This window comes from Vigna umbellata, chromosome 11 (genome assembly GCF_029865625.1).
Source record: "Vigna umbellata cultivar VRB3 chromosome 11, Vumbellata_1.0, whole genome shotgun sequence".
NCBI classification, from domain to species: Eukaryota; Viridiplantae; Streptophyta; class Magnoliopsida; order Fabales; family Fabaceae; genus Vigna; species Vigna umbellata.
In genome coordinates this window covers 29,197,570-29,221,758 of record NC_142175.1, presented here as the reverse complement: position 1 = coordinate 29,221,758, position 24,189 = coordinate 29,197,570, and the positions used below count along the sequence as shown (strand labels likewise).

Below are 24,189 nucleotides of genomic sequence, written 5' to 3'. Positions count from 1 at the left end.
GAACAAAATTTTCAAAACAAGCTTATGAAATGCATTTCAGAATAAACTTTCCAAAACATTTTCAGCATAAATTTTCTAAAAGATGTATAACACTTTCTAGAAATGAGTTTTTTGAGACGAGAAACACAAAATGTGTTTCGGAATGAACCTTTTAGAATTTTATTTTTTTTGAACGAGCTCTCTTTTCTTCTATAGTGGAGAATGGAAATGCAGCAGTGAGAAAAGATATTTTAGTCTTCTTTTGTTAGTGATAGGTGTAATTAGTAATAATGGGGTGCTGGAAGAAAATGTTCTCTATAATATTGAGCTAAAACTTGTGGAAAGCCCATATGGCCCACTCTGTATTGTGAGCCCACCTCCTGCTCTTTGCGCCACAGACGTGAGAGACAGCTAACACAGGACAGAATGAACTGAGTAACACCAACGCTGTTTTCTTTCTCTTTTTCATTCATTCGAATTTGTTCTGTTCCTTGCAATTGAATTTGAGAAGCTTCATCCATTTTTTCTTTCTGGGCACCTACGAATACCCCTGCATCGCCCTGAAAGTGGTTCAGTTGGAACAACAAAAAGATGTCGGCTCGATTGATGAAGAAGGTTCTGAACGAGCAACACCACCTTCAGCAACACGTGAGCGAAGAAGAAGAAGAAGATAACGATTCTGAGCCCATCACTCGTTCCTCCATCAACCCCTTTGACCTCCTTAACGACCAAGATTCTGAACCCGAAAACCAGGTTTTTAAAAAACCCCACCTTGTTCATTTCGATTCAAACTTCGATTTTGTGAAGCATTACCCTGTTTACCCTTTTGAGGTTTTCATGTTGTTCCTATCTTTTTGTTGCTATCATGCACCATGAAATTGGATTAGCTAGATTTTGTAAATCTGCCTTTGTATTTTCGAATAGGTCAGAAACAAACAACTATGGAATCTGAATTTAGGTTGAGGATATAATTTATCGTTATTGTTTTTTTGTTAATTAAATGTCTCAACATTTAGTATAATAGAATGGTGTAGGCCGTAAGTTGATTAAATGTCTCACTAGTTGGATGTGAGTGGCTTCTACAAAAGTTAACTGCGTAAGTTGATTTTAGCACATGGGAGAAGTCCAATTCATTTTAGGCTTTCCTATTTTCTTCTCTTATAAGTGATTATACAGAAACTTAGAATCGCATGAAGTATTGCTTTCTTACAAGAAAAAATTAGTATTGATTTTTACAAGAAGAATTTCTTGGATGTTGAACCTCAAATTTATTCTTAGATTCTTGTTTGGCCAAACAAAGGTAAAGATTAAGGAGTATGCTTCTTGGTTGTTACTTGATGTTGCTGTTTTGGCTGCAGGAAAATGAGTTGGCATCCTCCCATGAAACATTGGTGAGTTATGATGATAAAGAGGAGTCATCTTCATTGAAACCTACTGCTGAGGTTTCCACATCAAATCCAAAATCGAGGAAAAAGAAAAAGAAGAAAACCAAGGATAATGCTGTTGCTGCAAATAAAACGGCAGATGATAAAGAATTGGATTTGATTCTAGAAGATTTATCTCTGAATGTCAACTCGTCGGCTGAGCAAACTGTTTCTGCCAAAGACAAAATTAAGTCTGTTAAACAGCAAGCAACCTCCGTATTGAAAGTGGATCCTAAATATTTGAATGCTGAAAATGAGCTGAGAAGAATATTCGGATCCAAGGTTATGAAATCATTTGAGAGCAGTAATCAAGCGAGCAGTTCTAGGCAGATGCGAGGGGTGAGGGGGCGTGTACATTATAATCTTAGAAAGAGTGTTCTTGTCACTCCATCAGACAATTGGCTCCGCTGTGATGACTCTTTGTCCATGGAGTTTCTGGAGATGAAAAATGGACTTAACTACTTCAGGTAATGAACTAAGGGTCATTCTATTGATAAAATTTTCTGCTCCGATTGTATATAATAAACATACAACGAACTCTGAAATCTGGACTAATACAAGTTTCCATTTAAGAATAACCTTGACTGGAACAAAAGTGCCTAATGAGTGAGTTAGGAAAATAGTAAAAGAAAGAGGAGGGGAATTTATCGATAACATAGGAAATTACGTACTTTTGCCTGGTTATTGATTACTTTCATTACCTACAGTCTCTCTCTTCCTCTTCATATTGTTGATGATTTTTCTTTTTAAAAGGAGGGCGTGCATGATTGAGTCATCTACTGTGGGCTTTTGTTATTTATTTTCATTGTTAATGACCTCTGGCTTTGTGGAAATTCTTAACCTTAATCTGTCTGGTTTATGACTTAGTGGATTACTTGTGAAGTTAAGAATTTAATATGCCTTTTGTACATGGCATTTAATTTCATATTTTTTACAATGTAGATATGTACACTCGCCATCTTACTCCCAATCTCAGAGAGCATTTGAAGCTGCCAAAGCAATTAATGACATAAATGGCATAGCAAGCATATTACAGCACCGTCCTTATCATATCGATTCCCTTCTAACAATGGCAGAATATTTTGCAGTGCTGGGTGAACAGCCGATGTCTGCAGATGCTATTGCCAGGTGTCTATATGCCCTTGAATGTGCATGGCATCCCATGTTCAATCCACTGCAGGGAAGTTGCCAGTTGAAGTTCAAGCATGATACAAACAAACCTATATTTGCAGCTCTTTTCACTCACATGAAAAATTTGAACAGGCGTGGCTGTCATAGATCTGCCTTAGAGGTCTGCAAATTGTTGCTTTCCCTGGATTCTGATGATCCCATGGGGGCTATTTTCTCCATTGACTACTTTGCTTTAAGGGCTGAGGAGTATGCATGGCTGGAGAAGTTTTCTGAAGAATATAAAAGTGATAACTCCATCTGGTTGTTTCCAAACTTCTCTTATTCCCTTGCCATTTGTCGGTTTTACCTTGAGCGTGAGGCCTGCAAAGATGATGGTATGAATACTGAAAAGTCTTCTTCATCTGATCTTATGAAACAAGCATTGATGCTTCATCCTTCAGTCATAAAGAAGCTAGTCGCCAAAGTACCATTGAAAGATCGCACATGGACAGATATTCTCAACCATGCCTTTTTCCGGTCAGATCAAACTGGAATTCCATCTCTAGATCACTTGATTAATATATATGTTGAGAGAAATTATCTTATATGGAGGCTTCCTGATCTGCAAAAACTTCTTAGTGGTGCCGCAAAAACAGTGATTGAAACACTAGAAAGTAATAAAAGTGAAGTTAAGGATTGGGCTTGTGTCAGAAAAGAAGCATTTTCGTCTGAGAAAAATGAGTAAGAGATTATGTTTACTTTTCTGTTGTTTTAGCTTGATTTTGCATGCTCATTTTGTTGTCATGTCTGTTGAAGTAAATTTTTATCTTGACCTGAAAAAGCATCAAATATTTGAGGGACCATTTAGTATTGTTTCTAATTGTAAGTTTAAAATTTTTTCAAAAACTAAAACTGCTTATTCCCCCAAAATAAACTCCACCTCGAAAGTTTCTCATCATGTTAAAATTATTGTAAGGTTGTGTATGATGCCTTCAAGACTTGGTAAACTTTTTTCAACTTGGAATGAGCATTTGGTAGTTGAGCTATTCAAATTATGATTGAGAACTCTGCAAAGAGCTAGTAACATGTAACTGAAAATTGTTGTATGATGAAGTATTCAAGTTGCGTAAATAAAAAAATTAAGTTTACTCATGTCATGTAGGTAAGAGGGACAGTGAAGGAAAAAGAAGTAGCAATATGAATCTTATTCATTTTGAAGCTTTGGAAGCAGTTCATTTGTTTGTGTGTAATATGGCAGGACTCTTTTAACATCTATGTAGTCATTTGATTATGCTTTTTTATATCATTTGATTATGTTTTAATATCTATGTAGTCATTTGATTATGGTTTTTTTTTATGTCATTTGATTATGTTTTTTTTATATGTTAGGTATGGACATTTGCTGGTATCTGATTTCTCTGATTCACTTTCATCAATTCCTCGAGAAAATCTTCAACAATTTATGGGTGTTCCAAGGATGATGGAGGACGGTATGCAGGATGAAAACCAATTTGCTAATCTTCCTGGTAATGGCCATGTTCCTCGTGGTGTTGCAAATAGGAATGCACTAGCTGTCTTATTTGAGTCAATGCTACCGTGGGTTACTTACGAAGATAGAGAAGATGGTGAACCTGATGATATCCAACATGACGAACACAGGCAAGACAATCAATGATGCTGGAGGCAACTGGCCTTATTGCTCAAAAGGCCTTTTTGAATGGAGTGTTGAACTAAATGATGAGATGGCTTTCTTGTACAGAGCGACGCCTAGGGAGCTTGATGTCTTCTGCTACTATGTCGATCATTGTCAACCATGTGGGAACGCATAAAAATGCCATATAATTTTGTGGTGTCTAATTTTAGGGATATCCATATAAAATGTTATACCATTTTCAGATGATTTACTTTCAATTTTTTGTCACTGTTTTGATAATGTAATGATCACGAGTTTAAACATGATATCGACAATTTGAGGTCGAATCTTTTATTACATGGATGGCTATAAAAAGATGAAAACATTATTTCAAAAAGTAAACCCTTAAGTATATCATGATGGTTATAGTAGTTTTGAAGGAGCATTGGGTGCTGTTTTAGGCTCCCAACTAGTTCGAAGGAAATACATAACCATGCGTCTAATCACTATATTAATCCATCACGGAGTTATAATCATTTTTATTTTTAAGTATATATTAATATCATTATTAGAAGTCGCCATTTTTTAAATTTAGAGTAATGTAATTAATGGATTACACTTTCCAAATTAATGCAATAAAGTTATATACTTTGAAGATCCGAGGATGATGTCTACTTTACTGTGATGATGTTGTGGAAACAATGATGTTACAAAGATTATACGCTATTATTGACACACGATTTCATGATCTTTTTTAAAGCTGGTTTACCTGAATTTGGGTGAAACTATGACAGAAGTTGAGCCCTATTGTGACTGCAATAGCCACACAAATGATAGTACTCAAGTGAAGAATAGGAGGATGACAAGAGATTAAGACCTTACAATGTGCTTGTTTATTAAAAGTATAACTTCGCAGTACAATATTCTAGACCCTGTGATGCCTATAATTATTTCTCAATGCAAACTTTTTACAGACCAAATAGAGAAAAGCCATTTAACACGCCGGCCTAGGCATGCTGAGGAGGAATAAAAAATGTTTTCCTGACCCTATGGTAGGTGGAACAAACTTTGTTATAAGTTCCTCCAGCTCAAGCATGCAGAGCTGTGTGACATTCTTTTCTTTTTTCCTTTTTTCTTAGCAGATTGAGTGTCTCAGTGTCAGTTTAGCCTTCAAACACAATATAAGAGAAGTGGGGGACCGAGTATGGGATTGAATTAGTATGATAAAGTTATCATGTGAGTGGATTTTAACATATCATTAAGGTCACAACTCTATGCAGCTAACATCATTACAACGCTGCTAAGCATTATTGTCAATATCACTTAATTTATGGTTTTTTGGATTCTCTTATTGTCTGTCTTGTAAGTTGTGACCATCTGTCCACGCTCATTTACTTTTCTGCTTTCTTCCCAACTTGTGATGATGTTCAACGTTCTTGCCGTGAAGTTTTTGACCTTTTTGGTGCTGAAATGAATGAGAATACAAATAACTAAGAATACTCAACCTGCATTGCTTAACTTTGCTTTACCATGTTTGTTAATTAAGAAAAGAAGAAATAAATAATAAGTAATATTTTGTGACTTTATGTTTAAGTGACATATTCAGCATTGCTTTCACTTACCATTTAAGAAAATTAAAATAACTTAGCTGCGAGCTCATGGAATCAGCAAATCATTGTGTGGAAATAATGGATCATATAATCTATCGATGAGTAGGCGAACATGACTTTGTGTGGGGAGCCACAAGCAGAAAGCGAGTTGTGCTAATGTTTTGGTATTGAGGATCGTACTATTCGGAAACTGAAAAGAAATAAAATCAATTAAGAATTAGTTTTCATATGCTACTTGATATAATGTGATATTGTGTTTTTTCATTACTTATTCAATTTGTACAGGTATGGAAAATATTTACACAAGGATGGCTTAATTTATTAATCATAAATAAATTATTATAATGTTAAACACATACTTATAGGATGGAAAAAATAGTTATTACTCTATGTGAGAAATAAAAAAAAAATAGCATGTATATATATTACTCTATTACATTTCTTATTATTAGTGTGAAATATCTGCAATGAAATCTCTCTTCCAAAAGACCTTTTCATGAATTGATCTGCAAAACAAAAATCCGACTCTTTATTTAAGAGTTCAATATAATTTCACTATAACCAACATAATATATATTATTTAATATAGATTAGTAAGATTTACAAAAGCATTTGTCCTAATTCCTCTATAAAAGAGGAAGCTATAAACACATACATTCAATACACAACATAGGATCAAATCAAATTGATTCAAAGGGCCAGACAACAATATGTCAAGTTGCTGCAATTTGAAGAACGCTGTGATAGCATTTTTGGTTCCACTTCCCTCCATCTTCTTCTACCTCTCATTTCTCAACCACTACGACTCACCGAATTCTTCATCATCTTGGTCAAGTTTATGGTCATGGTGCTATCACCACCCTCTTGTATTAGCCAACACTCTCTTCTTCCTCAACGTCAATGTTCTCTTCTGGGTCATAGGCCTAATCCAGTCCAGCCACTGGGTACACTCAAAGCCCCCAATTTTTTTTCTTCTTCATTCACCCACTTTCACATTTCCTTCCAAGTTGACGTCTTTTGATGTTGATGGTGCAGATGATTGACCCCTATTGGACTGTGATACCTGTGATGCTTGTTCACTACTATGCCACTCACCCTTTGGCTAATTATGATTTGTGGAGGTCGAGGATCGTGGTTTTATTGACTTGGGTGTGGAGTGTGAGGCTCACTCATAACTATTTCAGGAGAGAAGGGTGGCAATGGGGTGCCAGAGAAGACTGGCGTTTCACTGAGATGAGTGAACAGTACGGAAAGCAATGGTGGTGGATTTCATTCTTTGCAGTCTATGTCTCCCAACAGGTAAACTTTTCTCATTGGTCTCCTTTTATTCATTGGTGTCAAAATGAAGTTTAGGGGAAGGAATAGATTCATGGACACTCACATGCTAGTGTACACCAAGTGAGAAAACCGTACGGTATAGATGATATGATGTGCCAAGCAGAAAAAGATAGAGAAAAATACGAATGACGATGAGGTGTTTTCACTATTTAGGTGTCTACAGAAACCTACTCTTAAATGAAACTAATGAGATTCCTTGAATTTTATGTTAATGGGACGATCCGAATCTTGTCCTGACTTGACATTTTGGAGCTGACAGTAAGAACCTGAACCAATTTTGATGTTGCCTTGTAATTTGAGACGATTTATTGCATTGTGCATTAAGGGAAGATGATAGAGTTCATTCATTATATAAGCATTGCTCTCTAAAGTATATAATAGAAATTTCTTGACTGCAAGTGGATGTAAGGTACATAACCACGTTAATTCTGTATTTTTTTTCTTGTACGGTTTCATTGTTGAATGATGTATATGCTGTAACCAAACAACTTGAACCTGCTTCTTACGTGTTTGGTTTGTTTGTTTTTTTTATTGAATTGAGTGTTTTCATTTTGATATGTGATTCTTGTCTATGCAGATGTTTTTGATTGCATTGTCCCTTCCCTTGTATGCGGTCCATACTGTCAATCAGCCATTGAGCATGTGGGACTTGGTAGCTACAGCTGTCTGTTTATGTGGCATTGTGATAGCATACTTTTCTGATACACAGCTCTATGAGTTTGTGAATAGAAACAACAAGCTGAAGGAGCTCAGTAAACCTGTGGCTCCTGTTCTTGACAGTGGCTTGTGGTATTACTGCCGGCATCCAAATTACTTTGGTGAGCAGCTGTGGTGGTGGGGGCTGGCTGTGTTTGCATGGAATCTGGGACTTGGGTGGACCTTTATTGGAGCTTTGGTTAATACTATGTGTTTGGCTTATGTGACTAAGCTTGTGGAGGACCGAATGTTGAAAAAAGAAAGTAGAGCAAAAGCGTTTAGACTATATCAAAAGACAACTTCTGTGTGGATACCTTGGTTCAAGTCCCCTCCTTCAGGAGTTAAAAATAAGAATGTTTGATCTTTTCTTGGTGCAGTGGTAATGGTTGCTTTTGTAAAACTATCATTTTTGTATCTTATAAATGTTGCTTGGTTCTTATTTATTTAATGAAATCAGAAATGGTACGTGTTCTATATATGTATTTTGCTGTAATGTTGTATAAAATCGTAATGCATCCGCTACATTTGGAGTTGTACTTCCTGAATCTGGCTTTTCAGCTTCAAAATGTCTGATATTGTATTTGGCTGTGCATATACATTCACTAGCCCTTTTATCTAGGCTTCTTTCTGTTCACGGGAAAGCCTGGAGCCCTAAAGAAATATTTTACAGTTATTTTTGGACCATTGAACCATAACTAGTGTTTTTAACCAGTTCAATTACTTGTGTTGTCTAATTTTAAAAATATTGCTATTTCAGATCATGATTTCATGTTATAAAATGTGCCATCAATTTAGATGCTCTGTCATGGTTGCAAATTGATATCTAATGAGTGTCTATTTCACTAACCTTCAAACATTGTCATGAATCGTGAGAGCCCCCAAAAATACAGAAATCAAAGAAGTAGAATATACCACCATGTAGGGTGGGAAAGAGATATATCCATCTAAATTTTCTTGCATGGAGAGCTTTGACGTGTGTTAGCCATTACTTTAGACCATTGAACAGAATGCATATGCCAAAGGTTTTGGTTTGAGATTCTGAACCATGTAAAGGAAAATGTTTGCTCAGGTTGGTGCCTATTTGCATATTCCATAATGTAGAGGACATATAATATTTTCAGTGAAACAAGAGTCACAAAAATTACATTTTGACTCAAGAATGTAGTGAGTTCAGGGATGTTTTGCAGGTATTGAGCAAGTGCTATTAGTGTTGGGCTGAAATTAGAGTTTTGTTCTGATAGTTAACTGATTCGATGAGGCACATCTTGGGATTAGACTTCATTAGTCAACTCTTTTCAGTGTTAGGCTGCGATTAGATCATTTTTCCTTCAGTTTTCCCCTAACTTTTTGGGAAACAAGGTTGAGATAGATTTAGAGGATCCTCCGGCGGTATGTTCTGAGGTGGCTCTGCACCAAGAAGTCTAATAACAATCAAGCCTCATCTTCCTACAACCCAAAAATCTCAGCCACTAGTACACCCCTTATAAATTCCAGATCAGATGATCTTGAATATAAAACTTTTAATTCCGGATTAACCTTGTTCATAATAAAAATGGTTGTCGATTGGGTTTTTTGGAGTATAGGAAGGATAAACCTAACCCCATCAGTCCAAAAAAACTCATAAGCCCAAGGGTGTTCGGATATCTACTACAAGGGGTATGTTCTACACTCACCATACACTGCAGCAGATTTCTTAAAAATCAAGCAACCACATCTGAGAATCAAAGGATTGAAATGATCACATATAGGTTTAGTATTACCTCCATGCAAGGATGAAAACTGAACATTGGAAGTCACACTTTCTTCTCAAAATTTTGTCATCTCTTTATTATTGCTGTTACTGATTAGGGCATTAGAGTCTTATAGGTATCTTGCTACCAACATTCATTTGGGACCGCAAAGGAGGACTTCCATACCATTGTGAATTTGAAGCAGAGGTTACTGTAGAACAAAGTTGTTAGAAAATTTCACATTCTCTATCTTCATTCCTGAAGTGGTACTTTTGTATGTCTGTGTGTACGTGCGTTCAACAACTTTGACTAATGTTAATTAGTATTGAGATCAAATATGACAAAAGTAGTTTTCATAGTATTTAAAATTACAATTCTACATTTGACTGTGAAAGATAATACAGTTGACTACAAAGACAAGTACATCTATATTCCACTTGTGTTTGACCATTCTTAAAGAAAATAGGAGAATTTAAAATCAAATCTGCAATTTCTATGTTTTTTTGTGATAACGTTTAATACCTTCGTAAATTTCTTGGCAGTCTCAGCACTTCAATTTGCCATTATAGCCTGATAACTGCAAGCAACATAAGGAGAATCACGTCTCTCCTTCATATTTGTTCTGATAATATTAGTCCCCAGTCCCCACTTCAAATACAACTCCTTAGTTTCTTGGTCCATCCTCAAGAAAACATGGTCTGGACAATTGATTTTACCTGCAGTTCTTTTCATTTTTTGACCTTGACATTCATGTAGACACACTCTTGGACATCCTTTTTTCAACACGCTTTATTATGTGATGAATTAAGTGCAGATATTAGAAAATAAAGTGTGTTGGAAACTTTGTATCGGTAACATTTATCTATCCCAAATGAGAAGAACATTTTAGTAAAGTGGTGTGGAATTTCGAACTAGTTTAGTGCGTCGTGGTCTTGGACATCTTTTTTTCTACACTTTATCATTTGGCGAACGAGCTGCAGAAATTAGAAAACAGTGAGTCAAAGGGGAAAATTTGTATTAACATTTTTCTATCCTAAACCAAAAGAAAAGGTAAATAAGCAAGTGGGGAATGTGGAACTATAGTGATCTTATTCCATCATGGGCATGTTGCATGCTTGTGAAAATTTTGATGCACATGTAGAAAGTTCCCCCATTTTATACTATTATTGTCTCTAAAGGAACAGAACCTCCCCTATGATTAATGCTTTTGTTTTTTCCCTTACTGATTAGGATGCTAACGAGTGATGTGTTAATGAAGATAACTTGTAACTAACAACCTCAAGTTTTGCTTACTAGTCTTAACAGAAGAGGAAGATGTATCACAGACTGAACAGTGACACCACTGGTAAGCGAAAAAACAATGAGATATCCCAAATTCCTTCCATGTGAGGAAAATTAACTGCTATTATCAAAGGCTGGATGGACCATTAACTTTTTCAATTTTTAAAAGCAGCACATAAGCTAAGGGGAAAACCAGTAGAAAATAGGTAAGGTTCTTAAGTGAGATTCTCTTTACAAACATATTCTTTTCTTAATTCAAACTGTATTATAATCAAAATTCAAAAATATTAAGGATGAACACCTAACTCACTATTAAAATAAAACCAATTCAACAAAGTAAGCAAAACTCATGAAAAAACACAGTTCTGCCTGGCTTGTCACCCCAGGGCAATGTTAAAAATTTCATTTGTGAGTCATAAGCTGTGCTCATGAATTGTAGTAGTTAAGATTTTGATTAATTTATAGTATAATTTGAGCTACATGTAAACATCCACTTTGAAACTGTTTGATTCCGAATCAGGGTTGAACAGTGAAAGAATCCTGACCATAACTACAAGCATTGGTTGTCATTTTTGTACTTACGTCCACAAGACACGTTAGAGATGCATAATTGTGAAGGGAAATGAATATCATTAAATGAATAAAATAAGATTAAACTGACCAGGCCAAGAGACAAAACATAAACCATTGGATGAGAAGAATGAAGGAAACTTTTGAGAAAGACCCTTTTGTGATGGACAATTTACATACCATTTGGTGCTATTTGTCAATTAAAGAATATTTTAATAGATCATTGTAACCAAAGATAAGGAACACTTGAAATTTACTAAATATATCACTGTTATTGAATAGAAAATACGACACTAAAGATAACAACCAATAACTCGGATCAGATCTACCTGGGAGCATAACCTCTCTTACAAATCTCACACATAAAAATATATCTTTAACCCTAAACTCTAACTTTAATTATACTAATCACTCTCTCCAAAAAAAGGTAAAGAATCATAGTAATTATGCCTATTTATTAAGATTATCAGATAAGAATATCTTCACCGTTATTTACTATATTTAATTTATATTTAATAATATCCTGAGATACGCCCTTAAATTTTAATAAATTTCCTGTTCATCCTAACTGTTGTGTCAATTAGGATGCTCTCGCTGTTCCTCACCGTTTGGCCCTCTTTCCCTCTTTTTTTTACCGCTCGGTTAAGTCTCTCTCCTCCTTTTATCATTTGAACCGCTTGTCATTGACCGTTCGGTCATCGTGCTCCTCCTTCCTTGTCACTAACCGTTCGACCATCGTGTTCCCTCTTCCTTCTACCGCTCGGTTAAGTCTCTCTCCCCCTTCTATCATCTAGACCGCTCGTTCCTGTCGTTAATCGTTCGGCCCATATCCTCTATCGTTTGGTCCTCTTTCTCCCTTTCTTCTACTATTCGGTCTTCGTGCTCTACCCTCTCCACCGTTGGGCCCATATCTTCTACCGTTTGGTTTTCCACCGTTCGACCCATATCCTCTACGGTTTTCCTCTTTTTCTCCCCTATATCTCTTCGCCAGCCCGTAACTGAATTCAATAATAGTTATCCATTATCATTGAAAAATACAATATGGTTCTATATGGGGGTTTTCTATATTTTTTCTTTCCTATAGTGACCACTTACATATTCAGACAAAACAAAACCATAGGGGGAAATAAAAGTAAAATGCAGATCCCTTTCTGTACAGGTTTCACAGATAATAATTGCCACGAGGGTTCAATGGAGACAATAACAGAGGTTGACACATTCAATGAGCTCTTAAATATATAATAAATGTCATATGCCCTGCAGTCTAGTTTTTCACGCATATTAAATTCGTTTTACTGTCTAGGTTTGAGTAGCTATAATTAGGTGAGTTTTAAATATGCTGATATGCTTTGAATTAAATTCAAAGAAAAATCTTTCCATTAAAATTAAGACATTAACTAGTACCAAAACAAATCAAGACATTCAATAGTTCTAGTTTTTTCTTTTATTGTTAAAACTTTAGTTTATATGATAATGTAATGCTTTTTATTTGTTTCCTTTTTTTCTAGAAGCAACTCATTATTGACCAGCCAATAGAAAAAAGTGAATTTCAATACTTTATAGTATTTTTTTTTTTCTAGTTCTGTCTCCAAGTAAATCTCCCATAGTTAAAAAAATCATATGAAATTCTCTGGGATTACAAAATGATCATGCACTACACATTTTCTGATGGAGGAAACAGAATCATGTCATGACTCTTTGAACTTGTCTCTAAGAATATCCTTTGGAAGTTGCCAGTTGGCCCATGCTTAATGACTTTGGTTCAATCTATCTAACTAAGCTTATCATCAACCTGACACTCAGACAAGGACATCCCCTAACAATTTTTTCGTGTTCCTAGTTCACACAGGCACATTCTGATGTTACTGTTCATTTCACGTTGTCTTCTTCCTATATAAAAAACCAAAGCCATGAAAAATATTTAATTCCCAAAGAAAAAACAGAGAAGGACCTTACTTTACTTTCCAAAGTGGCCAAGCTCAAGCCTATATATCTTCTTGCTACTTCAACCCCACAAGGAGTACTGGTACAAGTTGAGTTTTTCTTTTGTGTTTGGCTCCCCAATTCCCAAAAGCAGTGATGATTTCTGGTAAAAGAGATTTGTTTGGTACCAAGGGGAGACCGAGTTTAGATTTCATGGTTTTGGTGTCAACAGTATGGTGGCTTTGTTTGACTGCTTTCAGTGTCTCGGCTGCAACACAAGCAGACCCCCCATCACCTCAACCGAATCAAAAGCTAAGGTTTGGCCAAAATGGAGAATTCAAGATATTGCAGGTAGCAGATATGCACTATGCAAATGGCAAGAGCACACCTTGCTTGAATGTGCTCCCTTCTCAGAATTTTTCTTGCTCTGACCTCAATACTACTGTCTTTATTAACAGAATGATCCAAGCTGAGAAGCCTAATCTTATTGTCTTCACCGGTAACTAGTCTTGCTTTTAGTTATCATTTCATTTGATTTCTAATCGTTTGATATTTTGGCTTCTTAGTTTTAAGAAAATGACCTTTTCCCTTCATTCTTTCGAGTGGAACGTTTCTACTTTCTTGGATAATAATATTATATACCCAAGTTATTTTATAAGAAATCAAAGACAAAGAGCATGTTGTTCTATTTACTTGTAGTCGGATGGAAATGAAATGAACTCGAGTTAGAATCTTGTTTTTGTAGCTTGTAGTTTCTTTTTACGTTGGTTAATCATCATTTGCACATCTATTTCGAAGTTATAAGTTTCCTTGGTTAATGATATATGATATAACCTGTGGTGAATGTTTGTTGTGGTATGACAGGAGACAATATCTTTGGGTTTGATTGCACGGATTCAGCTAAATCCTTGGAGGCTGCATTTGCTCCTGCAATTGCATCAAACATTCCTTGGGTAGCTGTTTTGGGCAACCATGACCAGGAAGGAACCCTCTCTAGGGAAGGGGTGATGAAGCATATTGTTGGGATGAAAAACACCTTATCCAAATTCAATCCTCCTGAAGCACATATCATTGATGGTTTTGGGAACTATAACTTGGAGGTTGGAGGAGTTGAAGGCTCTGATTTTGAAAATAAATCAGTGCTCAACCTATATTTTCTTGATAGTGGAGATTATTCCAAAGTTTCTACAATTTTTGGTTATGATTGGATCAAGCCCTCCCAGCAACTTTGGTTTCAACGAACATCTGCAAAGCTTAAGGTTCTGTTTTCATTTCCTATTGCATAAAAAAAGTTACAAATCCACCGCTTTTTCAACATTTCCAATACAAACCTTTGAAAGCAGGAACAAAATTGAAACTATGATAACTTTTACGAGACATGAAACATGTGAATGGAAATTTCTGTGGATTCTCATTAAACATATGGCTTATTGTTCAGTTTTCATTGGTGATGTTAGGATTGACCTCTAATTCTGTCTGTATCCTGCAGAAAGCATATAAAAGTGGACCCTTGCCTCAGAAAGATGCTGCTCCTGGTCTTACATATTTCCACATCCCTCTGCCAGAATATGCTAGTTTTGATTCATCAAACATGACTGGTGTGAAACTGGAACCGGATGGTAATGGCATTAGCTCTGCTTCTGTGAACTCTGGCTTCTTCACAACCTTGGTTTCAGCAGGAGATGTGAAGGCAGTTTTCATTGGCCATGATCACCTCAATGACTTCTGTGGAAATCTTATGAATATACAACTTTGTTATGCTGGGGGATTTGGATACCATGCTTATGGAAAGGCAGGGTGGTCTAGAAGAGCAAGAGTGGTGGTAGCTAGCTTGGAGAAAACAGAGAAAGGAAGCTGGGGAGATGTTAAGTCAATTAAAACATGGAAACGCCTTGATGATCAGCATCTTACTGGAATTGATGGCGAGGTCCTGTGGAGCAAGAACTCTCAGTGGTAAGATATCCTGTGATACTTGCTCTGCATAAACTGGCTACAGACTGGATGGAATTTATTATAAGATTTGTCTGAGACATTGCTGTTGGTTACAAAGAAAATGAAAAATTAGGAAACAATTGCTCATAGAAATAAATGTTAGAAATTAATATCATAATTGAACATTTTTTCATAAGAAAATATGGAAGAAGATTGTGCTGTCAACTGAACTTTTTTGAGTTGAGTCATCAAGAGTAAGTGGCATTATGAATTGTCCTATTCTGATTTCTTTTGATTCAACATGGCTAGGCAACAATACTGCTATTTCGTTCTCAGATTTTTTTCATCATCTTTCTATACATGTTTACTTCTTTCTTTTGTTTTGAACTCACAAAGGCCACACATTACATTTCTCTTTTTTTTCTTTTCACTTCATTTAGTATCAATTCACAGACAGTTCCATTCTACTGGTCCATGCTACAGCTCCTTGGATGGGTTTCCATCATTTTGGCTTGGTAGGCGCAGTCCCTCAAGGAGCTACTGTGTCTAAGTATTCTATTGGAAGTTCATCATTGTACTTCTGCAATAAAGATACCAAGTTTCTACCACTTACCAATGAATATTTCAGCAATTTCATTGCATTTGAAATAGTTATGGACCAGAATTACATCAGTAAATTAGGGAGATGTATAGAGTTATGTGTTATCAAGTATTCTACTTTGCTTGTATGGAAAAGAATTTGAACTAAAGTGATTAAATGTCCAAAGATTTGAATAGTTAAAAAATATCATAGAATACTAGAATCTCGCCTTAGGGGGCTTGGGCATGTTGTGAAGAATACAGGAAAAGTTCCAATAAGAAAAGTAAATTAGATGGTATCATAATCCTTAGACAGAGGGAGTAAGAAAAATTAAAAATGAGTGAAGAAAGTTTAGGAGTCAATAATTTATCTATAATATGATTTACTCACGTTACATAATTTATTTGTTTTTTTTTATTTCATGTTATCTACTTGGATTTATCGTATATTGGTTTTCATTGCAGATGTCCAAAGATAAAAACCAAATGGAGGTGCTTGAAAATTTGAAAATTATGCAGACAGATATTGATATCCACATGAAGCTATTTTGTATTGAGTTGCTATACGAAAAATTTTATTCAGGGAAATTTGATTGTCTTTATTATACATATCCTGTGATTTTGTACTGTAATAGAAGTTAGCTTGCTAAGATTAGAATAGGATTCAAAGTTTCATAAACAAGAAGTAGAATTACAACTATTCATACTCCATACGAACTTGTAGGATCATGTCATTATTTCAAGTGTTTATGTGGCCTTGAAACCAGAAAATGTTTTGGTGTTCTTTTTGTCTAAGGATAAAAGAAACGCAATAAATTCCCTTAAATTAGTGTGGGTTGCTTTCAAAATGGCAACTGGCATGCCACCAATATTGGTAAATTGGTGAGTTGCTTTCAAAATCTGTGTTCTCATTTATTTTATTCTTATAAACACTCCACCTTAAGAATTGTTAATAGCATTGCGTGATATTAAAAGTGGTTCTCAGGGAGAGAAAAGCTCAATGGTTGTATATTTGGTAAACTTATTGTGAAGATTTCAGAGCTATAAGTTTTAATTTCCAATAAAAAGGGGATAAAACTGAAATTAATGCTTACTTTTCACATATTTTTAAGTGCGTTTTCTCTGTATGGTTATGAGATAAATATAATCGATTAAGAGCATTGATTTTTTAGGAAATGTGAAATGAAGATTAACTAAGCGACCAAGGACCATCTAATGTCCCCTGTGCTAGTTACCATCATATAGTGTTGCAGTCTTATCATGCATGTAAAAATTGTGACTACTTCCTGAATTTACATTAAATGCATCTAAACTTAAATAGGTATTTGTACATTGAATCATCAATCTGTGCATGATAATAGAAGTAGCCATTTTACAAGCTTTCACCGACATAAACACTTCCCTCTAAAGACATTTAAGCCTTACAACTTAGTTAAACAGATTTGCCAATGTTTCTCCATGACTTGCAATCATAGAGTTGTTCCAACCCTTCTTACTTGGGAGTGAAAGCCTGTAGCAGTAACAGATAAAATCAGCACAAACAACAATAAATGAACAAAACTTACACAGTTATATGCATGCTGTTAGTATTATTCTCCAAGATGAAATGTCAACATACTACAGAAATAAAGCTCTAATTTTGATAGGAAAGTCACCACCAAAGTAAATTAGTGAAATCATTAGGCAAGACCCAATTGTAAAATGAACTTACAGCAAAAATAGTAGCATGACCCGGATCTGCAAGGTGGGCAAAGAGGTTGTCAATAGGACCAGTGCCAGTGTATATGTGCTGGAACCATGCACCCATCACAGCCAACATGGCCAACCTCCCGTTCTTGATCTCCTTTGTTCTCAACTCTTTGATCTTCTCAGGAGAACCACTTCCCCAGCCAAGTGGGTCAAACCAAAGCCCACCTGGGTACCCAACATCAGTTCCTGTGAGCTTGTTGTTGGGAAAGATGGGGTCAGTGTTGACACAGCCTGGTTTGATGATGTCAGCCCATCTTCTACCCTCAGCCCACCCAATGAAAAAGAGCTCAACTATGAACAGTGTGGTAGTGTCTGTGAAGTACTCCAACTCTCCAGCAGTGTACCATGAAGGGGTGTTAAGGACACCAATCTTTGTGAGGAATTCTGGGATGAAAATGCCTGCTGCACCCAACATGGCCCATCTGCAGTGCACAAGCTCTGCCTGAACATTCCATCTCAAGCTCTCAGGATCAGATCCTGCCGAACCACAACATACTTTTGTTGTCACTCACTTGAATTCTCAAGAAAGAATAGTCTAATGTTATTGCTTGAACTTATTCAGAATATTTTGAAAGTGATGATTGCTTACCAAGACCGAGAGGATCAAAACCAAAATCTCCAGGCAAACTACCATCTAGCCATGGAGGAGGGGTGCTTCCTGGAAACCACAGAGGCCTATCAGGGTCAGCAACTGCACACACTGTAGTGCTGGATCGTGCTCCAACTGGTGCTGTGAAACTGTTCATCTTCAGTTTTCTTCCACTGAGAAAAGAAGCTTTTGCGGTTCCCAACAGTGATCCATTTTTCGAACTGCATGCAATTCCATTAGTACTCAGTATTAGGTTCAATATCAATGAATGATCAAGCTAAGGATCATATCAGTATATACTTAAATTGAATCACAGGTTTTCAATGTTTCATCATTTTAGTTAGAGGACAATGCATGAAACATTTGACGTAGCGTTTGTTTTACAAGTAATAATATATGCATGGGCACGTGGGAACTATGAACTTGCCTTGGGGTGGAGATGGCAACAGCTGCAATGGCAGAGGAAGCACAGGAGGAAGCCATGGCAGGCTTTGAAGAGTTAGCTCTGTGAGTTGCTGTCTTGTGGTGATTAAATGATGAGAGGGAAGAGAATGCAATTTTGTTAAAACATGTTCTTATCTCAAAGGATAGGAGTGTGAATCAGAAATTAGATGTTGAGTTGCCACGTGGCATGCAGAATCTCATAGGATAGGTTTTCTTGCAAAAATCAGAATCTAGTGGTTCACATTTGTCAGACCATGAAACCAAGTCCTAGTGGCATACATTGCCACTGCAACCACAAGACAGATTCTTCCATGTTGACTGTGTCTTTACTCCACACAACACCAATGACCAATTGTGTGGCAGTCATTGACCTTAGGTAGATATAAGTTAAATAAAGAAGGATTCATATAATAATTTATTTTTCACATTTTTAGTTTTAATAAAAAAAATATCTATTTTAAACTTATAATTTTTTCTTAAAATATTAAAAATATGACATTTGTAATTTTAAAATTTTTATATTTGTCAAAACAAATGCATTTCCTGTAACATCCCGTTTTAATAGTATAAAATCTAACAACTCATTTGTTACTTCCTCACCTCAAGCTGGAACAACTGAAAAAGTGAATCCCTAAGCTCACACCATTAGGTGATTATCGCAAAAGAGAAACAACATACATAGACAGGTAACAGAAAAGTAAGAGTAAGCTAGATACAAAACAATACATCATAAGTTTAAAGCATTTCACATAAGAATCATATGTAATTTAATCCAATCAAAACAGCTTAACATGCAAAGACCTAAACTGATTGTCCGGACTTAAAATGAATACCGAGCTATGACGGATTGTACACTTGTGGTGGCCTTTACTGCTTTACAAAGACATTGTCAATGAGTTTCACCCTACCACCCACACAAGGTTAGTCCATTACCGCGCAATAGGCCTCCAGGTAGCACCTACACTAGGACCTCCTACTACTCTCACCACATGTATCAATCCTCTCTATTTGAGAATGAAAATCATTAGAGTGTTAGGATAACCCCCAATACTGAGCTCCATGTATTCATTCTAAAACACTTGAACCTCACCGAGAGCATTCACTTTGGAACTTACCTTGAACCACATACTTTCACTTTAATTCACAACACTGGGCTCCACCATGTAACCTCTCCGTGAGGATCATGGAATTACGTCCATCAACCATACTTTCAATACATACATAACCTCAAGAATCAAACATTATGTATTTCAATTCATATTACAATTCAATTCATACTCCACAACAAGTAGTAGAAACAAATCATTCAAACATTCACATACATTGTACACACTTTAAGAAAACATATAAAAGCTTAGTTAAAAGTCTGATATTTTCACTCAGCGCACCAAGTCTGTTCGCTATCCAAATAAAACTGACAGTGCTCCCAGACCTCAACAATTTGCTCAGTGCATGCCATTCGTTATCCGAATAAAAATGATAGTGCTCCCAGACCTCAACAATTCGCTTAGCGCATACCATTCACTAAGCGAAAGTCTTTTGACAGAAAATCCACCTCTACCACCACTTGTTGAGCGAATTCACTCGCTCAACGAGTCTACATAATTATGCAGCACCAAATCTGCATAATTACGCAACTTACATCAAATTTACCAATTCCAACTATTTTTTCCAACTTTTAACCCTCCTAGATTGTGTTATATACTTACTTATACTCAACCAAGGTTGTCTAAACACTCATAACCTAAATCTAAACAAGAAAACTCAAAATCTCACCAAAAAAGCTCACAAAAACACAACTTAGAGGCTTAAATTGAATTCTACCATTTGTGGCATAATTCCAAGCAACTTAAGGACTCTAGAAAGTCCCAAATGACTTATCAAGGCTGTCCAAACTGACCATTTGTACACAGAACTCCAAATTCAAGTTTTCACTACCTCACTTCCTCCAAATTGAGTTCTAACACAAATAGAACTCTACTTCATCCCCATTACCTACCTACAACTCAGATTTCTACCACTTCCAAAGTATCAAACCTACCTTCAACCATCTCATAACTAACCTCTAATGCAGTAATTCAGTTCATCCACCCTTGCTCATCAATTCTCCACAATAAACCCCAATTTTTGACAAAATTCATCCTCAACTTATATTACCCTTTTTTCTTCAACAGCCCAATTATCCCAATTCACTTCACCAACATGAAATTACAGCATCACAAACATACATAAAACAGGTTCTACTTTCATTTCCACTACTCATTATCATACCATTTATCAAATTCATAAAAAATCCCAAATTTATCAAGAGCATTAATTGCATTCACATTTCAAACAGTTTGATATTCTCATACCATACATTTTCACAACATGCATACAATTTAAAAGTGATCAACTAGTTTCCCTTACCTCATATCAAAAGCATGGCTCAAAGAAACCCCGACAGTTTGCTTGCACCGCAAGGAAACTCTACAAAAACCTACAACTCACCGATTGGTGATAGGAAACCAACTTCAGGACCTAATTGAAGTCAAAAATTGAAGGGAAAGGCTACTTGATACATGCAAACAAAATCCATTGCATGATCAAGGTTCAAGAACTCACGAAGAAAGAGGTGAAACAACTTACTGGCTCGAATCAAGAAATTAATTGGTAGGAATTGTAGCCCTCGACGCCAGGATCGCCTAGACACTTCCTGATCGTCGAACAGATGACTTGAGATCAAGAACTCTTAGAGAGAAGGTAGAGAACTCTAGAAAAGTGATTTATAAAGAGATGGTACATTTTAAAATAATGAAACTTGTTTATGGCAAAACTATTTATAATAAAATCATTTAATATTAAAATAATGGAGATTTTTAGACTACCACTACTTCTAAAATACAATTTTATGAGGTTTTACATTTCCTTAAAATTATTTCAAATACTAAAATTTAAAAATTACAAAATGTGATTCTGTATCTATGTTTTAATCTTTTAAAAAATATAAGCGTATGAATTTCATAAAGTAGGTTATTTTAATATACATATATATATATATATATATATATATATATATAATATAATATGTGTGTTTAATTATTAACGTGATCTTATTTGGAAGAAGGATAATGTTTACTCTATTTTATAAAAGATAGGATTTAATTTAGTTAAGATTGTAAATATAGAGAATAAATTAAATATTTGTACATAACATTAAAACGAAAATAATCTACCACATAATAATAATAAAATTAACAAAAAAATATAATGTAGATTAACACATGTGTCATGTACGGATATGGATAGTTAACATCAGTCAATCAAACGAAAAATATCTAATTAAATCATTTTTATAAATATGAGCACTTAATTACATTTTTCAAACGAATAAAAAGATAAAAAAAGATTTTAGCCTAAGATATAATATAATAATTTTAGAACTAAGAGACTGCATATGCAATATAAATAAAAGAATAATAATGTAGGTTCTTAAAACAAATGAGATTTGTGTAAAATAATTATAAAAGGAATAGTGTAATTCAATAACATGGTGAGTGCAAATCTAATTCACCCTAAATTGAATCTTAATCGCAATTGATTTGTATTAATGTGGTTACTTTTATTGTTAAAAAGTAAATGTTGTCAATTTCATTGTTTGCAAGATTGTCGAGACTCCTGGTGTGTTCATGTTTTGAAGCTTGAAAGTTCTGTCTTCAACTTTAGCAGTTATTAGATGAACTAAATTTTACACTTAAATTTTTAACCACCATAATTAAGATATTTAGGTTATGATTAATTGATTTAATTTAGAATGTTTCCCATTTAGAAAATATATTGAAAATTAGTACGGTGGAAAACTGGAAAATAATTTTAATATATAAAAAAATGTTTGGCAAACGTGCACCTATTTTGACATCGTACATTTTTTTTTTTGGTTTTATTTCCTGCACAACCATATTTTCCTTTTGAGTGCTTCCACTTTTTCAAATTGGCCATTTTACTTTTTTTTTTAGTTTATGACTAATTGAACCTTCAAAACTTTTGTTTATTTGTGTTTTTATTTATGAGCTCTTACTTTGGATATTGGATTTGATAAACATTGTTATTAAAGGTAGAGGTTTAGTAAGGGTTGAAGTTAAATAGTTGTGGTGGATTAGTTTCTTTTTTAAGAATTTGAGAATAACATGTATCATCTTAATTTTTGGATTATTTATTAATACTGTAACTTAGAAGTCTTTTAAATTAAGCAAATTTGAATATTAATTTCATATTTAGTGTAAGTATGAATTGTATTATCTAAAAAACTAATTAAAGCATTTCAGATTTCACAAATCTTAATTATAATGATTTAAGATTCACATTGCACAACTTGAAAAAGGTGCTCCATTAGAAGAATTATTGATTATGGAATTTAGAATTGTAATTTTCATTTTTAGATTGGAAACTTTGTAAGTTGTTTTTGAAACTCCAAATGTTAATTCATGCATTTTGATTACGGATTATGTAATCCAAATTTTATTATGTTTGACATAAATGATGTTTATATTCTAAAAAGTAGTAATGATGCTTATGTATGATGAATTCAGACAATATTTATGTTTTTTTGGTATAAATAAAGTTTCTAGTATGATTAAATGTGATTGTAGTTAAGTTGATAAGATAAGTAATATGTTTACTTCTTGTATTAATAACGTGACAAGTGACATATAATGTATTTGTTTAAATGTTTAGTATATAAGATAACTTACTTGAATGAGTTTATGAGTTTGTGAGGTAAGATTTAAACTTAAATTTGTCAAAATCAAATACAACAAATAATAAATGAGAAAGAAAAACACATATTATTAAGTTGGGATGAATAGCAAATATAAGTGTCAAAAAGTTATTTGAACTAATTGTAATTGAAATGAGAAATTGAGATTGATCATTTCAACTAAGTAGTAAATTATTAAGTAAGATGATAAATTTTATTATATCATAATCACAATTAGATGTACCTCAATAGATCAATCACAAAATAAGTATATAATATGAAGCATGTATATTAAAGTTTACAAAATACAAGTAATAGATATTCAAAAATTGTGTCTAATTACATATTAATTGGTTTGTAAAAGCTTTTTGTTAAAATTTGAAGAGACATTTCAAAGTAATATTTTTTTTATCAACAAATGTTAGTAGTTGGTATTTTTGGTAGCGTGGAGAGTTAAATCCATAACCTCTCTCCTCTTTTTTCTAAACCCCTCAAACCAACCTTATAACTCACAAATATTAGCAAAAAAAGGTTGAACTAACAATCTACCTTCTTTCTAACTTTTATCACTAAGTTAACCTTATAACTCTTATTTCAAAGTAATATAATGAATTTTATGTGATTGTTGGGATGCTAAAAATATGTCTTTTGTTTCAAAGTAATATGATGAATTTATGTGATTGTTGGATGCTAAAAATATGTTTCATCATTGTAGAAGAATGGAATTAAAACATAATTTTACAAGAATACTTACATTGTAGTATATACATTTAATGTTACCTTAAATAAAAGAGTGCATAAGTTGGTCTCAAAATATACATTGAGTCATGCAACTAAAGAATATGATTGAGTCAAATATATTGATGT

At 34.5% G+C, this 24,189-nt stretch overlaps 4 protein-coding genes across 7 annotated transcripts; 3 read left to right on the top strand and 1 right to left on the bottom strand.

Annotated features, from left to right (window-relative positions):
• The first annotated feature begins 386 nt into the window (after nucleotides 1-386).
• LOC124827654 (transcription factor-like protein) lies at nucleotides 387-4,503 on the top strand. The gene is made up of 4 exons (XM_047300759.2): nucleotides 387-732; nucleotides 1,338-1,870; nucleotides 2,346-3,254; nucleotides 3,903-4,503. Exons 1-4 carry the CDS (start codon nucleotides 571-573, stop codon nucleotides 4,186-4,188), a joined length of 1,890 nt encoding a protein of 629 aa, XP_047156715.2. The 5' UTR covers nucleotides 387-570; the 3' UTR covers nucleotides 4,189-4,503.
• Nucleotides 4,504-6,406: 1,903 nt separating this feature from the next.
• Nucleotides 6,407-8,382, top strand: LOC124827653 (uncharacterized protein C594.04c-like). The gene is made up of 3 exons (XM_047300758.2): nucleotides 6,407-6,700; nucleotides 6,792-7,055; nucleotides 7,672-8,382. Exons 1-3 carry the CDS (start codon nucleotides 6,467-6,469, stop codon nucleotides 8,149-8,151), a joined length of 978 nt encoding a protein of 325 aa, XP_047156714.1. The 5' UTR covers nucleotides 6,407-6,466; the 3' UTR covers nucleotides 8,152-8,382.
• Nucleotides 8,383-13,202: 4,820 nt separating this feature from the next.
• Nucleotides 13,203-17,315, top strand: LOC124827651 (putative inactive purple acid phosphatase 29). 4 transcript variants are annotated; one of them, XM_088101465.1, is made up of 4 exons: nucleotides 13,203-13,793; nucleotides 14,159-14,553; nucleotides 14,784-15,247; nucleotides 15,710-16,223. In XM_088101465.1, the coding sequence occupies exons 1-4, from the start codon at nucleotides 13,451-13,453 to the stop codon at nucleotides 15,774-15,776; spliced, it is 1,269 nt and encodes a 422-aa protein (XP_087957591.1). In that variant the 5' UTR covers nucleotides 13,203-13,450; the 3' UTR covers nucleotides 15,777-16,223. The 4 variants fall into 4 exon arrangements, with proteins under 4 accessions (XP_087957591.1, XP_047156710.1, XP_087957592.1 ...); XM_047300754.2 differs by having other exon boundaries at nucleotides 13,206-13,793; nucleotides 15,667-16,223; XM_088101466.1 differs by having other exon boundaries at nucleotides 13,208-13,793; nucleotides 15,680-16,223.
• LOC124827652 (chlorophyll a-b binding protein 7, chloroplastic-like) lies at nucleotides 17,114-18,730 on the bottom strand. The gene is made up of 4 exons (XM_047300757.2): nucleotides 18,571-18,730; nucleotides 18,144-18,364; nucleotides 17,517-18,031; nucleotides 17,114-17,315 (listed from the first exon to the last, which is right to left on the bottom strand). The coding sequence occupies exons 1-4, from the start codon at nucleotides 18,624-18,626 to the stop codon at nucleotides 17,298-17,300; spliced, it is 810 nt and encodes a 269-aa protein (XP_047156713.1). The 5' UTR covers nucleotides 18,627-18,730; the 3' UTR covers nucleotides 17,114-17,297.
• Between the last annotated feature and the right edge of the window lie 5,459 nt (nucleotides 18,731-24,189).